The sequence below is a fragment of the Tetranychus urticae genome, chromosome 2, assembly GCF_039701765.1.
Source record: "Tetranychus urticae isolate SD_2017Ah chromosome 2, NJAU_TeUrti_SD_1.0, whole genome shotgun sequence".
Lineage (NCBI taxonomy): Eukaryota > Metazoa > Arthropoda > Arachnida > Trombidiformes > Tetranychidae > Tetranychus > Tetranychus urticae.
The window spans coordinates 2,764,810-2,779,546 of NC_142959.1; the positions used below are offsets into that span (position 1 = coordinate 2,764,810).

At 33.4% G+C, this 14,737-nt stretch overlaps 1 protein-coding gene across 1 annotated transcript; it reads left to right on the forward strand.

Moving 5' to 3' along the window:
* Positions 1–1,713: 1,713 nt before the first annotated feature.
* Positions 1,714–6,419, forward strand: LOC107363788 (uncharacterized). The gene is made up of 2 exons (XM_015931057.3): positions 1,714–2,598; positions 4,409–6,419. The coding sequence occupies exons 1-2, from the start codon at positions 2,453–2,455 to the stop codon at positions 5,844–5,846; spliced, it is 1,584 nt and encodes a 527-aa protein (XP_015786543.2). The 5' UTR covers positions 1,714–2,452; the 3' UTR covers positions 5,847–6,419.
* The last annotated feature ends 8,318 nt before the right edge of the window (positions 6,420–14,737 follow it).

Below are 14,737 nucleotides of genomic sequence, written 5' to 3' on the forward strand. Positions count from 1 at the left end.
TTGACTGTTAATCATCTTCACGATCAGGTAAATCACCAAACCATTAACCAATATGCACACCTTTTCATCAATTAAACACCGGAAAGTGAACATTAACCAATGTAATAATTAAATGAATTATCGACAAAATGAGACGTTCCTTTATCGAAATGAGAAATGAACATTTTACAAAAAAAATAAAGTTTCATCAAATGATTCATTGACATTTCAATTGTTTTCATCTTGTTACGCCAATAATTATTTGACATGAAAAATGTTAAAGTTGAATCTGAATGTTTCAATCAACATGTTTACCTGTTTTCCTGAAATTAAACAGCATCAACATTGTATGGTTAAACAGCAAATTAAATGTTTAATGTCTCCTGATTTACACGCCAACGTAACTTTGGTAAAGGTTACCAGGAACCTTAAGATTTTCAAAATGAAATTGATAAACATGTGAACATCATGTAGAGTCTGAACAAAAGTCTCGATTTTAATCGCAATTTAATATGTTTACCTCGATATTAATTATTGTGATTGGGAAAACAAATCAACAGTTTAAAGGTTATTTTCCCTGATTTTGCCCATTCTAATTGGATTCACTTCTTTTCTTCTTTTTTTCCTTTTCTTTATCTTTTGGCTCGACTTTATCCAGGGAATTGAAAACTCACTCTCAGGGAATCTGTTCTTATCATAATTCTGGACTGGGAATTATTCAATGGTAAAGAGATGATATAATGAAAGGTAATTTCAAGTCATCATTCCCTGTTGAAAATGCATGTAAAAAGGTAACTTTGACCTTTCCATTGTTTAACATTGTTCAACATTTGGCGATGATTTATAAAAATGTTAACTTGCCCTGGAAATTTATCTGTTGATAATAATATTCACAATTCCTGAGTGGTTCATTGTCAATCCATTAAGAGAATTGGTTAAAAGAGATTTTCATGATTGGAAAAATTTGCAAATTCTTTTCTTTTTTTTGCCCTGGAAAAATAATTTTCAATAGTTTTAGTTTGATTCCAATTAAAATTGAACTTTGTGCTTTCATTTCCAGGTTTCAGGGTTTATTGATTCATTGAGACTGAGATTGAAGATGAACTTGATTTGTTAATGTCCTTGTCCAAGGTTCTTTTGCCTTGGTTTTCATCGTTTACGTCTTCATCCTTTTTTCACTCCCTCAACAGTAAAATGTATATAAATAATAGAAGATGAAGTGAAGATGGAAAAGGAAAAGATTGAATATTGTTCATTGGAAATTTACTGTTTATCGATCAATACTGAAAGGGAGTCTGAACTGGTTGAAGATGACAGATATCTTGGTGAATGTTGAGGTATCTCAGCCCAGAACTCTTGTTGATATAAAAAGGTGAAAGATGAGAGGAGAAGGAAAAGAGAAAGAGAAATGTTTCAAGAAGCAAAATCATCTGGGAGTGAGATAAGCCTTGCGCCGTGTTATCAGTTCTCACTCCCTGTTAGTGTCTGTTGTTGTGCATCCTTGACAGTGAACTTTGCAGGGTAAAGAGAGAAAGAGAAGGATGAACATGAGAGAGAAGCAAAGTAGCTCCTGGGGATTCCTGAATCTCAAGGATGTTTCAAGGCCCAATTACAATAGCAACCAGAAAAGAATTTGCGTCATCAGTTATTTTCTTCATCACCATGGTAATCCTCATCCATGGAACCTACTCCCATCTCAACTGAACAACAAGGATGATGATAAAAGATGATGAACATGGTAAAGGGTGAGAACAATTTTTGAGTCTTGAGAAGGTTAAAGCTGAAGCAAAAAACTTAAATTGAAAGAAGAAGAAGAAAAAATCTGTAAACTCTTTTGTTCTTTTGCTTCGAGTTTCTTCTTTGCACGCTCAGGTTTCCATCAATACTGAATGATAATCAAATGAGCAATCTTCAATTCTGATGGAAGAATCTCAATTTTTATCCTTTTTGTTTCTCTTTTCGCCTCTTCTCGAGCTCATCATCTGCGGTAAACAACTTGGACAAGAACGAAACAGTTTGCAGGAAAAATGTTCTGTTGACGACATCAACTCATTTGGCCATCATTATTATTACAGAACTTTATCATTCTTCAAGTTCAAGGTCGAGAGACGGCCTTGAATCTCACTCTAACTCTCTCTCTCTCTCTCTCTGTGATAATCTCCTCCCACTCCTCCCTCACTCTTGGGAGGTAAAGTTATTCAACCAAAGTTAACATTAGAGCAACTCTAATATAAGCTCAAACTGTTTACCAACTACGATATTATTTATCAAACCTTTTTCACTCCATCAACTAAACTTGTTTTTCTCGACTTTCCTTTTCCTCGTCAATTGTTTACTTCAATGTGCCAATGTTATCCAATTTAAACGTTTCAATATTTTTTTCAATTATTCTTGGTTCGCCGGTGGAAAAGGAAAAGTTGAACATTGAACAATTTTTTAATTTTGTTTCAATTTCGCTTCAATTTTGCTGTTAATGTTACTTTCGTTATTACTCTCATCATCTTTACCTTTGAAGCCAATGTTATCCAAGCCTATGGAGGATGAAGAGTTGAGTAAGTTAAGGATTCGAAATGACCATTTTAAACATTTAACAAGTAATCAAGTTAATCATCTCGAAAGGTGAGTAATATTTGATTCAATTTAAATTTTGAGTTGAAATTGCAAAAGTTGATTTTGTTTTGTTTTAAAGAATCTGTTTTTACGTTTTTATTTTTGTGTTTGAACGCAATCTACGATTTTCAGATGAACCATTGAAGTGCTTGAAAGTGGATAAGTATTTGATTTAAAAATAGTCAATCAATTTGCAATTAAAATTTAGTTCTAATTAGCTAAGACTTGTGTCGATCAATATACAGTTTAAAAATAGCAAATTGAAAGTGTTGTAAAATGAAAAGATAAATGATCAAAGAAAGATTCATTTTGTTCGAAATTTTTATCGATTTTTTTCAACGATTGGTTTAGAAAAAGTTCAATATTCGTGGAAACACGCATTTCGTGTATCTAATTTAGCTGTGGTCATTACTCATTCTCAATGGTTTTGAATAGAATGCAATTTATTAGCAAATCAAAGGGACCTTTATACCCAAATAACCTTTTCACAAATCAACTGAAGCTTCTTTTCGTTAACATTGCCATTGAACTCAAGTTGCACCAAAACTTGATCCTTTGCAAAGTCATATCAAATTCATTCGCAATTGAATCATCTAAAGACAATAAGCTCAAGATTATTGCTAATTAAGATTCTCAACTCAACTAAAAATGCAACTATTTTTAAAGGCAACGAAGTGCGAAGTCTGACATCGCTATTAGTGAGATTATTGTTCTCGGACAGTTAAAAATGGAGGAAAATGAAAGCCAAGTTTCTCAGTGATTGAACCTAAATTATACAATTGACAGTTGTATTCGTTAGCATTCGGTGAAGCATGAAAGTCTAACAAATAACGATTCCGATTATTTTGATTTAAAGGAAATTTGTGATTAGTAAATTGCAGAAACTAATTTTCACTTCTTAAAAACCTTTTCTCTCAGAGTGATCCTTCCAAATTTAATTAAATCTCAAGAAATTTCGACTCTAATTCAGAGCAAATCTTCTTATACCTAAAGCTATTTGCAGAAGAAAACAGTTAATTTCGATATTTTATCAGCCTCACTTTATAACCCCGAGTCTCGATGAGTTTCAAATGATCACTTAATCAGACTAGATTTTAAATTGTCTCTGAATTTCAAGTTTCTCTCATCATGTGAATTTAATTTTAATTTATCCAAATTTTACTTCACCTTCCATCAAGCACGTATACCTGTGAACAATGGTTAGCTCAACATTTCCGTTGATGGCTTTGTTTCACTTGCACCTTTACCTAGATGACTCGTCCCTCTCCACCCAACCCTCTTCCTATGAAGGCAGGTAACGTTCACTAACAGTACAGTTGCAAGGTGAGACTGGGAAACGTACCAAGTAAACCGAAAGATGGCGTTTAGAAGCAACTTTTCTTCCCTCATCTTCATCTTCATCATCTTAAAGTTGTTCAAGAGAGTCAAGTAAGAAGCTAGTGAGTGAGTGGAGGGAGAGTGAGAGTGGGATAGGTTAAGGTGTAGGATAAAAATACGAGTTAAAATTTGTAGTTTACCTCAATCTTGCATCGACTTTGCGTTCAATCGGGTTTCTCATTTTACTTTTTTTTGTATTTATTTTTTGCTTTCATTTTACATTCAAACATAATTTCAAGTGTAACTTTTTGTTTCTTTTTTTTGGTTATTTCTCGTTTCTTCGTCTTACGAGCAACAAGATTTTATTTTGTCAACCTTTACTTGATCATCATCTTGATTATCATCGTTCTTTCAATCTTCTTTAATTAATTGTTCGAAATTTCTCTTTTTTCTTCTTCTAACTTGTTCATCTTGTTTCTGTGATGATACCCAACATACTTAGCATTACTCCAATCCCTTTCCATCATCATCATCACCATCATCACCATCATACCTCACCGATACACCATCACACCAATGTCCATCATCATTCACTTACTGACCATCATAGAAACTTCTCTGACCTGGGATTACCTTTGGTTAAATTTTACCAGTTCATCTCGGAATCACCAATGAAATTGTCACCGGTTGCATCAACACCTCAAGATTTTCCCCTTGATTTGTCCATTCGATCCTCGCTTACCTCATCTTCCCTGTCAACCAATTCAACCTCATCTTCACCGACAACAACACCAACCGCTCTAGTTGCACCTCTTCAGTTGATAGTGAAATCAAGTAAATCACCGCCAACCTCAACCTCAACCAGCACAAACTCCAGTCCAACCACAGCTTCACCAACAACACTACTCTCAATATCAACCTCACTACCAAGTTCACTATCAAACTCAAGCTCAACTCCAACCAACCTACCAACTTCATTAGCAACTTCATTAACCTCACCATCAACTACACCATCATCTTCCCTGTCAACAGCAACCTCATCATCCTCATCAACTGCAACAACAATAACAACTCTAACATCAACTGGAACCTCAAAATATGCTCATCTGCACAAAGCTAAAAGTGTTCATCGTTCCCGATTGAACATTGAATTGGAAGCCAACAATAACAAGAGTAAAAGTAATAATCTAATTAATAGTAATAAAAGCATCACAACAACCAACAACAACACTGTTTATAACACATCAAGTCACAAGAGTGTAACCGTTAATGGTCAAGCAGTTTACATTTGTCCAATTTGTAAGCAAACCTTTGCCCTTCACGACAGACTAGCCAAACACATTGCCTGTAAACATCGTTCATTACACTATCAAACAGTCACTTCTCGTCGAGACAAGTTAACCTCATCTGGTTCAACCGATACAACAACCTCAACCTCATCCTCATCGTCAACCTCAAACAATGCTTCAACAACCTCCAACCTAACAAGTACCACAACCACCGGCACCAATAATAACAATAACAATACAACCAAAAATTATGTTTGCGGTGTTTGTAAGCAACCCTTTGCTCGAAGTGATATGTTGACTCGTCACATGAGGCGACACACTGGCCTTAAACCCTACAAATGTCGAACCTGTGGCCAAGTATTTAGCCGCTCGGATCACCTATCAACCCATCAAAGGACCCATACCGGTGAAAAGCCCTACAAGTGTCCCCACTGTCCGTATGCTGCTTGTCGCCGTGACATGATCACCAGGCATCTCAGGACTCATTCAAGAGGCTATGAACTTCCTGATAGTTCATCTTCCTATGAAGAGCATGCAGCTAAAGTATCATCCCTACTAACTGGAGTCACCGGCCCATCAACTGGATCATCTTCATCTTCATCTTCCTCGTCAACATCTTCAATACTCACTGGAGGAGCAAATCAAGGGTGAACACAATTGAACACCTCAAAGACAACAAATTTTTCTCTTCTTCACCTTTCAATTCCAATCTTTTTTTTCCTCAAAATTCTAGTTAATCTTCCATTTTCCACCTTCATCATCCTCATCATCATCTCCTACCTCTTCTCAATCGCCTTATAAAATGTCATTTCACGATTCCTCATTTGCCAAATTTTCACTTTCCATCTTAAATAATGATATTTATTTATATATAAATAATGTATTATAGTTAATTGTTAATTTTAATTTATTAATATTGAATAACGTAAAAAATCTGGACTTTTAATTGGACCAAAATTTATTCCCATGAAAACAATTTTCGACATTTTTATTTATTTTCAATTTCTCCTCATTCCCTTTCTCCTCATTCCCTTTCTCCTCATTGTGATATCAAATCAACATATTTATTTGAACCACCAATCACCTGTAAATAACATTTCATGGTCTCACACTTGTGACCATAAACCTAGTAACTCAATGTTGACCAATCCACAAATTAACCCATCAACCCTTTTCCCACCAAAAGTTAAATTATTAAAGAAACAAACAAAAATCCAAAACAAATTTGCCTTATTGATATTGTTAATATTGACGAGAGACCAGAAAAAAAACATAAAAAAAGTGTTAACTCCAACATTCCCAATCGGCCTTAATCCCAACTTATGATAATTAACATTCCAAATCGGCCAAATTTACAATCAACTCGTCACAATGGTTAGACAACAAACTCTTAAACTTTTCTTTTGCAACAATTAAAGTTGCAAAAGTTGATTAAACACAATATGTGATCTCAAGTGATTAAGGTTACTTCGTAGGTGTCTATGTAATGTTCAATGTAATAATGTGATGTTCAAGGGCAACAAATGATCAACTTGTGTGAGCGTAAAGCCCACTTGGTTAGGTTGATTCAATCCCAACGAGTTGACTGTCTTGCACCACAACAATGACAACCAGAGCCTAAGATTTGCTTAGACTTGGATCAACTCAAATCATTTGAAACAAATGTGCCAATGATGAATCCATTTAAGCCTCAATCCCTTAATTGTAATTAACCACTTTTGTCACTTTTAATTGACTAATGTAAATTAACAATGTAACAGCTTTCAATTGAGCAAAACCTAAATATTTTTCTCTCTTCTGTTGTTCAGCCAAATTTACTTGTAAAATTGTATCAAAAACCAACAATCAAGAATCATTATTGATCAACAATTTTGCCTCATGTATATCAATCACACAATGTAACAATTGTAATTGCACTTGATTAAACACTCGTTGTATTGTATTGTGTTGAGCTAAAAGAGAAACAAAATTTACTCAAAAATCTTGCGACTACAAAATTGATTATTGATTTGATTTTAATTGTGAATCGATGATTTGATAATGATATAGAAGAAGCCGTCAACAATAAAAACTGGAAACAATCTTGTTTACAATGGGAATGACAGTAGCAACAATGAGAGGAACAAGCGCCAAAAAGTAAACTCAGGTAAACAATAAGTAACAAGTGTAACTTTCACAAACAAGTTAAACATTTCAAACAACAAAAGAAGAAGAAGAAGAAGAGAAAAAAATAAACGGATCTTCCTTAAATCATGTACCTTAACCTCCTCCTCATGAGACTCCCAAAGAGCCTATAAAATATCATCATCATCTTCATGGTCATCTTGCAACGTTTTCATTCCCAACTTGAAACTTTTACCAACTTTAGGCAGCCTTTTATAACCTGTCAAACAATTTAACTCTAAAAGGTAACTTTAAAATTCCCTGAAAATTATTCACAAATTATTCTCTCAAACAAACATTGAAAATATTAATCAACTTTAATCATTTGCTAATTATACACATTTGCTGATTCGTTTGAAGTTTGGACGAACGCAAAACTTTCACATTTGTCCATCAAAAGATCGTTTTGTGCATCAAATTTTCCCACTTTGATCTTGATTGAGAAAATTTTTGCTTCAATTTCAAGTTTTTTTTTCTTGAAAATTTTTGCAAACTTTTTTCTTCCACTTTTGAAACTTTGCAAAACTTTTACAAATTCAATTAATGCTGAAAAGGTTTAACGCTTTCGCCACATTTAACCATTAAATTGGTTCCCGTTGTGAGCGTGGTTATTGATTAAATTTATATTACAGTAGTGGTCAGGGTTCACCATGATATAACCAATTCTTTACGATTCTTTTGAAGAAAAGAAAATCTTTTTTTTTTCGTTTCCATTTTGTTATTCAATGTTGAGCACATTTTTGCATTTACTTTTGCACTATTAACTTCACTTTACGATGTCCTTTAACCATGTAAACCCGTTAACATGTCAACTAGACTTTACCATTTGACCATTTTCACAATGACCTTTAAGTGATTTCAAGTTGAACAACATTTTTAGATGCAACTTTTCAATTGAAATGTTCAATAGACTTTACAATGGAAATATATTCAAGTGTAATTATTTCAATCAAAAGTATGATTGAATGATCAGAAAATGAATAGGAATTTGGTAAAACCTTTTTATTGTACTTCTTAACAGGTTAACTAAAAACTTTATTTCACTTCGAATCTTAATTGACTTTAAATTGATAATCAACTTTTGGCCTAACTGGACAGTTTTTTTCTTCTTCGTCTTTTCTGTACTCATTGACCGTTTGTAAGAAGCTGCAAAACAACTGTTTATCTGTTAAAAGGTAAAAGGTTAGAGGTAAAAATTGAAGCAAGAACAAGAAAAGGATTTCTTTTTATTACCTTTGTGAGTGAAATAGTAGACAGTAAATCAGATGGAACGATGAGAAATGATTAAGGAAGCAAAGAAAAGGTAAAAAAGCAAGGTTACATTGCTGACCATTTACCTTATATTAGTTGACCAATAATTGTGACCAGTAAGTGGTAACTAAAAAAAGGCAAAGCAAAGTGAACAGTTGACCATTTACTTTGGAAGCTCGTTTATGTCCAGTGATACCTTTACATGGAAGGTAGCTTAATTAACAGAGTGAATAGGTAAGATGTAAGGGGTGAGGGCAAGTCAAGGTAAAAGGTTAACTGAATTAACTAAATAACAAAAAAAAGAGATTCATTGTAAGTTAACTTTTTTAACATTTTTAAGAGAAAGAAGGGAAAAAAGTTCATCTTTTATCGCTTTGTCAGGCCAAAATGGTTTAACATTGATCATCATTATGATAACTGTGGTTAGTAGCTGCATTGTGTTTGTTTATTAACCTTCATGTGCTGACGAGTTGCATTAACAAGGAAACATTCAACTGGTAATTCAATCGTAGGATGAAACAAAAAGGCTTCCAACGTCAACATGAAATGACCATCGTTTTCATCATTCACCTGATGAAAAAGGGTTGGCAAATGAGTTTTGTAATAAATCCTTTTCAATGTTGCCAAGATATTTATTGGTATTAAATCAATTTTTATTATTAAAATTGTTTTCATTTTGTTTCATCGATTGTAACCTTTGCAATACAACCAGTGACTTAGAGTCAGTCGGCTAGGTTAGGTTATGTTAGGTTAGGATTTTGCTTAGCAATAGCCTTAGTAGTGAAGGTTTGTGATCGACCTTTGATTCAAACTTTGAGTCAATTATGAAAATGAAATGTTGATCAACTTCATCCATAGTTGCTATTGTAAACTTATACAATCGATTTAATTTCTGTTATGATAATGTCTGCTTGTCTGATGCCAAGTTGTAGCTTGTTAATCGTTGAGCCAACATCTTTCAACAGTAACACTTTGCATTCAATTTTAAGATCAAATCAAGTTTAACTTGTTGACTTCAATCCAAACCATGGATTGTCCTGTTATCAAGTAGATATCGTTGTAAACACTAAAATGTAATCATGATGAAAAGTTAAGTTATGTTATAATAATAATGCAAAATAAGCCAAAAATGCACATAAATTAGACCAGTTTGCTTTGGTCAACTCCAGGAGATTGGAATGTTTAAGATTCGTCTTCACGAGTTGTAAGGCTGTCATGGTGAAAACAAGTCATAAATTGACGGCAATTTATCTGTGCTTCTTCCACCTCCTCCACCCTCACCACCGCCTCCATATTATTTATTAACATTAATGCATTTTACAACTTGAAAGGCAACTTTTTCTCATCTTTAAGCTTTGGTTTTACCTTTAAATCTAGTTTGCCGTTTATTACATTGATTTGCTGATGTAATGATCATGGAAATGGCAAAGAAGCAAAAAAAAGACAGAATTTTGATTGAATTTGCTAACAAGCAAAACTAGTTTCTTACCTTGAAAGAGGCATTTATCCTTACCTGAAGGAAGCATGAAATGATGGTTAAATTGAGAAACAAGAAGAGAGACAAAACTTGACTAAGTTATCAACTAATTGTGAGAAATGAAATAAGGTAAATTAAGACGATTCAATGATCAATTAAAAATTTTATGCAAAATTTTTGTCTCTACTGGACAATAAAAGACACTGAAAATGCATTGATTTACAGCGAAAGCAAAAAGTGAGAAAAATTGAAAAATGAAATGTTTCCATTTACCTTTGAAAATGTTTTTGCTATTTTATTACATTGACATTGCAATTGGATTAATTGTTGTAAATTGTTGAGTTGCCAATGTATTACAATGTAGCTGTTATTGTGTTTCAAATTGGCAAGTTTAGCTTTTCTGGTTCAGCTTTTTTAAAGCTTAAAACTGTTGATGAATCCAATTTTTTTGCTGTTGGTTAAAATCACAATTTAATAAGCAAAAGACGCTGATACATGATCATCTTTGCCATGTGAATCTGTTGAACACTGAAACTGAAAAAGATGGTTCCATTGCGTGTGAAAGGCAACTTTTCAATGTTGACTGTTTGTTGACAATTTACTATTTACCTTTGGATATCAATAAAGATTAAAATGGAAAGGGTCAAGAAGATTAAGGTGATTGTTAAGGGAATGATAAATGGACATTGTTATGTGGTCCACGGGTTAAATTGATTAACAACAAGAGAAGATGAGAACAGGAAGATTGTTGAAGGTTTCAATTTCATTTGATGATCAACTGTTTAAATCCTATTAACCAATCTAAATTGTTGCGTTACATTAACAGGTAAAAAGGAATAGAAAATAAAGAATAATCGAATCTTGATTCTCATTATAATCATTATTCCCATCATCTTCGTATATCTTTACTCATCTAAACCATTGCAGTTCAATCGGCTGTAAAACAAGTTTACCCACAAAAAATGTTGCCTTACATTGGGTTTGACAAAACAACGAGGAAAACACACGAAATTGTAAAGGTTTGTCCAAGTAAAATGTCCAGATTACCATTGCATGATCTCATTGATGTTGTGTTTTTTATGCATTATAAGGTGAAAGGTAACAAGTTTGTGAAGTGAAAGGAAAACAGAAAAGTTTAACCTTAAAAGCATTAAGAAAGATGAAAACGATGAATTATGAGAAAAGCAAAAATGATGATCGCTTTCAATGTCTCCTACTGATCTTGGATTTGGTTAAAGATTAGGTCATTTGCAGGTCAATCCTTTTAACATTTGACCAAAGATTTACAGAGAGTCAACATGTTATGGGAAACGACAAGTTGGTTGAGGAAAAGAAAATTTTGGGGGAAATTTTTTTCTCTTTAATTTATTTCGATGTTTGAATCTAAATTGCCATGAAATTGACCTTTTGAGATTATTTTTTCTTCTTCGATGAAATTTCTTTGCACTTTGCATTGGTTTCAATCATTTTCATCTTTAATTGTCTTTTTTCTTGTTTTTTTATCTCTTGCAGCTTCTTCTTTTTCGCTACTTTTTTTGCTCCATTCTTTTGGTTGCTTGTAACCAGGTAGTTCTGAGGCCATGCTTTACCTGCCTCCTCCTCTCACCTCCCTCTCTGTCTTCCAGTTTCTTTCCTCTTCTTTCTCCCTCAATCCGTGGTCATCATCATCATCAATTTCTTCTCAATCACGAAGCCGGATTTACGCCGAGATTCAAGGTGTCTTCATAATCTTTTCTTATTTTTGCTTCCAACTTACAGTCATCATGTTTCTTTTCATTTTTACAATTATAATGAAAAGAAGGAGGAAGATGAGGAGAAAGAAAGACAAGGTAAGATGATGATGGAGGGTGGTAAGTGGTTGATAGCAGCGAGATGATATATACTTCATGTTATTACATGGAAGCTATCTGACTCTATCTATCGATAAACTTCTTCTTGCTTTTGGTTAACACGAATTATGGTTTTCATCTTATTTTTACCTGAATAACCAAGCAACCACCAACTGACATTTACACGAAAAGAAGAACAAGAAAGATAAAAAGAGAAGAACAGAGAAGAGAAGAGAAAGAAGAAGAAGAAGAAGAAGAAGATGATAAAGATGATGATAATGATGATGAGAAGCAAAAGATTACTTTAAAATAATCAAGTCAATCTTGGAGAGAAAATGAAACATGAAAGAAAAGTTGAAGAAGAAGAAAAAGAAAAGGCAAAAATCAAGAGTAAAAGACCGACAAGTGACCTGAAGTAAAAGCCGAAATTGACTAGATGACCTTTTTTACTCCCTCACTCTTGGGGCTCTTGGTTTATCTTCATCTTGTCTTACCTGAGCGAAAACAAAGAGAGAGAAAGAAAGAAAAGGGGAAAAGAGGAAAAATAAATTTACGAAGGCGTCGGCCTTAAGAAATAAACCTTAGTCTTGGTGAGTTTAGTTATTTCTGATAATATTTCATGTCTGCTGTTACCTTCAAAATGATGAGGATGATGAGGATGGAAGAAGAGAGAAGAGACAAGTAAAAAGGCCTCAAGGCAAAGTGGAGGAGGATTGAGAGGTGCAAAAACTTTCTCTGAGCTGTTGACCAGCTTTAGAATGACCAAGCTTGAAGCTTCATTCAGACTGATAATCCTTTCACAGTTTAACCCAAACTTAATTGGTAAAAGTTGGCAAGAGGAAAACTGGCGAGAGAGAAACTTGTCTGAACGAAAAGTAAAGGTAAAAATGGTTTGATGCGGCAACTTGAAATGCAAGATGAAGGTAACACTGAAAATGTGTCTCGATTCATCTTCTCCTCCGCCTCCCTCAATCAATCCTAATCAAAGGCTAAACTTGCACCTTGAATCTAATGTGCAAGGCGGAGGTTAAGCCTGAATCCTCCTACATCAACGCAAGTTGTCAGGTTATGTGAATGAAGGCGAAAGCAAAAAACAAATGCAAACCTTCAAGGTTAACCCATCTTTTTGGACCCTTTACATTTACATTTGGTTGCACATTCCTAGGTAACAAAAGGTAAAGAATTGGTTCAAGTTATTTTTGCCTCTTCACCTTTCATCTTTACCTTGGACTTGGTTCATCTTGCAAACAAGTTAAACATGTTAAAGGGATCAAAATGTGCTTTTATTTTCATGGTAAAAAAAAAGGTAAGAAAATGGTTTATTTTTAAGTTAAACTGTCCACAATTGGATCATTTTTTTTTCTTGAAGATTGGTTACGTTTGCTTCAGCTATTTGTTTCATGTTTGGATTCTTGTCGCTCCTGCAGTTGAATTTAAATGCTATTCCAGCTATAAAGATACTTATTTATTTATTTGCCTTTAAGATATAACATGTTTTTTACGCCCTCTTAAGGGTCCAGGGATTTAATATTAGCCCAGGGAATTAATGGCCTTGCTTTGGTAACGTCATTCAATGTAAGGCCTCCTACTACATCATCAGCGTCTTTAAGGTTTTATCTTTTTTTTTGTGTTTCGTTTTGTTTTCGCTTTTGCTGAAGCAAAATGTTTGAGAACAAAATCTTCCACCTTCTTAACAATTAATTACATTGCCTTTCATACCTTTTCTTACCTTCATTGTAATGGACTTGCTATCAATAGGATTGAATGATAATGATGAATGCCTTTTGCAAAAGAAGGTAACAATTTTTTATATTCAATGTTGAAATGTTTATTAGCATCAAATCAACTTTAGGTATTAAAGCAATTATCAGTTCAATTGAAGAGTCAACATTTTGTTATTGAACAGAGATGACATTGGAGGAATCGTCATTAGACAAGATTGACCAGACGATCATTTTAAATCTAATTGGACTCTGCATATTAGTGGTTAGAGGTGCCTTTTTGGACACTTTTTGATGGGCAAAGTGATATCAAGCTGATTGATTGGAATATCATTTAAAGAGAAATGAAAAGTCAAAAGTTGAACAAAATTTTTCATTTTGTTAAATTGATGAAATGACTACGATTTTGCATTTTTATAAATCTTGATTCTCGTCTAAATCAATGTACAAAAAGGATCGACTATTTTTGGTCATTTCGAGCTAATGAATTCAACAATTTTGTTCATCAATTGTTTTTTTATTTCTTGAAATTGAAATTGAAACTTGAGTAAACAATAATCAATTGCAAATAGTCGATGGCAATTCATTATTACAGTTAAACTTTGCACGAAATGAAGCTTCAAGTTAGATTGACTTGTCTAAATTTGTATTAACTTTTTAATGAGAAAATGTTGAACGAAATCAACTTGAATGATGAAACTGGTTGAATATGCGAGTTTCAATGTCACTGCAATGGTGCAATGAATAAAGGAAACATTTGAAAAGAAATGCAATGAAATTGTAAACCACAGAAGCATTCTGTATCATTGTCAGATTGGAGCAGAACTTTTTGATTAAAGGTTAATCAACTTTTTTCTTGGTATTCCTTGTTATTCTGTAAACTGATATTGAGTTGGAAGGGAACACAATTTATGTTTAATTCATCATTCATCATCCAACATAAGATCTCAAGATACATTATTAAGAAACTGAAACAACATTGAAATGTTAAAGAAAAATTGATTCCAATCAATTTCAATAACAGTAAATTACTAATGTCCGTGAGTCAGAGAATCCAATTTTGATGAAACAATTGATTTGCGATTTAAAACTCTTTTTAGG

Excerpts from the sequence above, each read along its gene's own strand:
- LOC107363788 (XM_015931057.3), top strand. The coding sequence starts at position 2,453 with ATGTTACTTTCGTTATTACTCTCATCATCTTTACCTTTGAAGCCAATG. Across the intron at positions 2,599-4,408 it reads CAAGTTAATCATCTCGAAAG|CATTACTCCAATCCCTTTCC; the intron begins GTGAGTAATATT and ends CAACATACTTAG.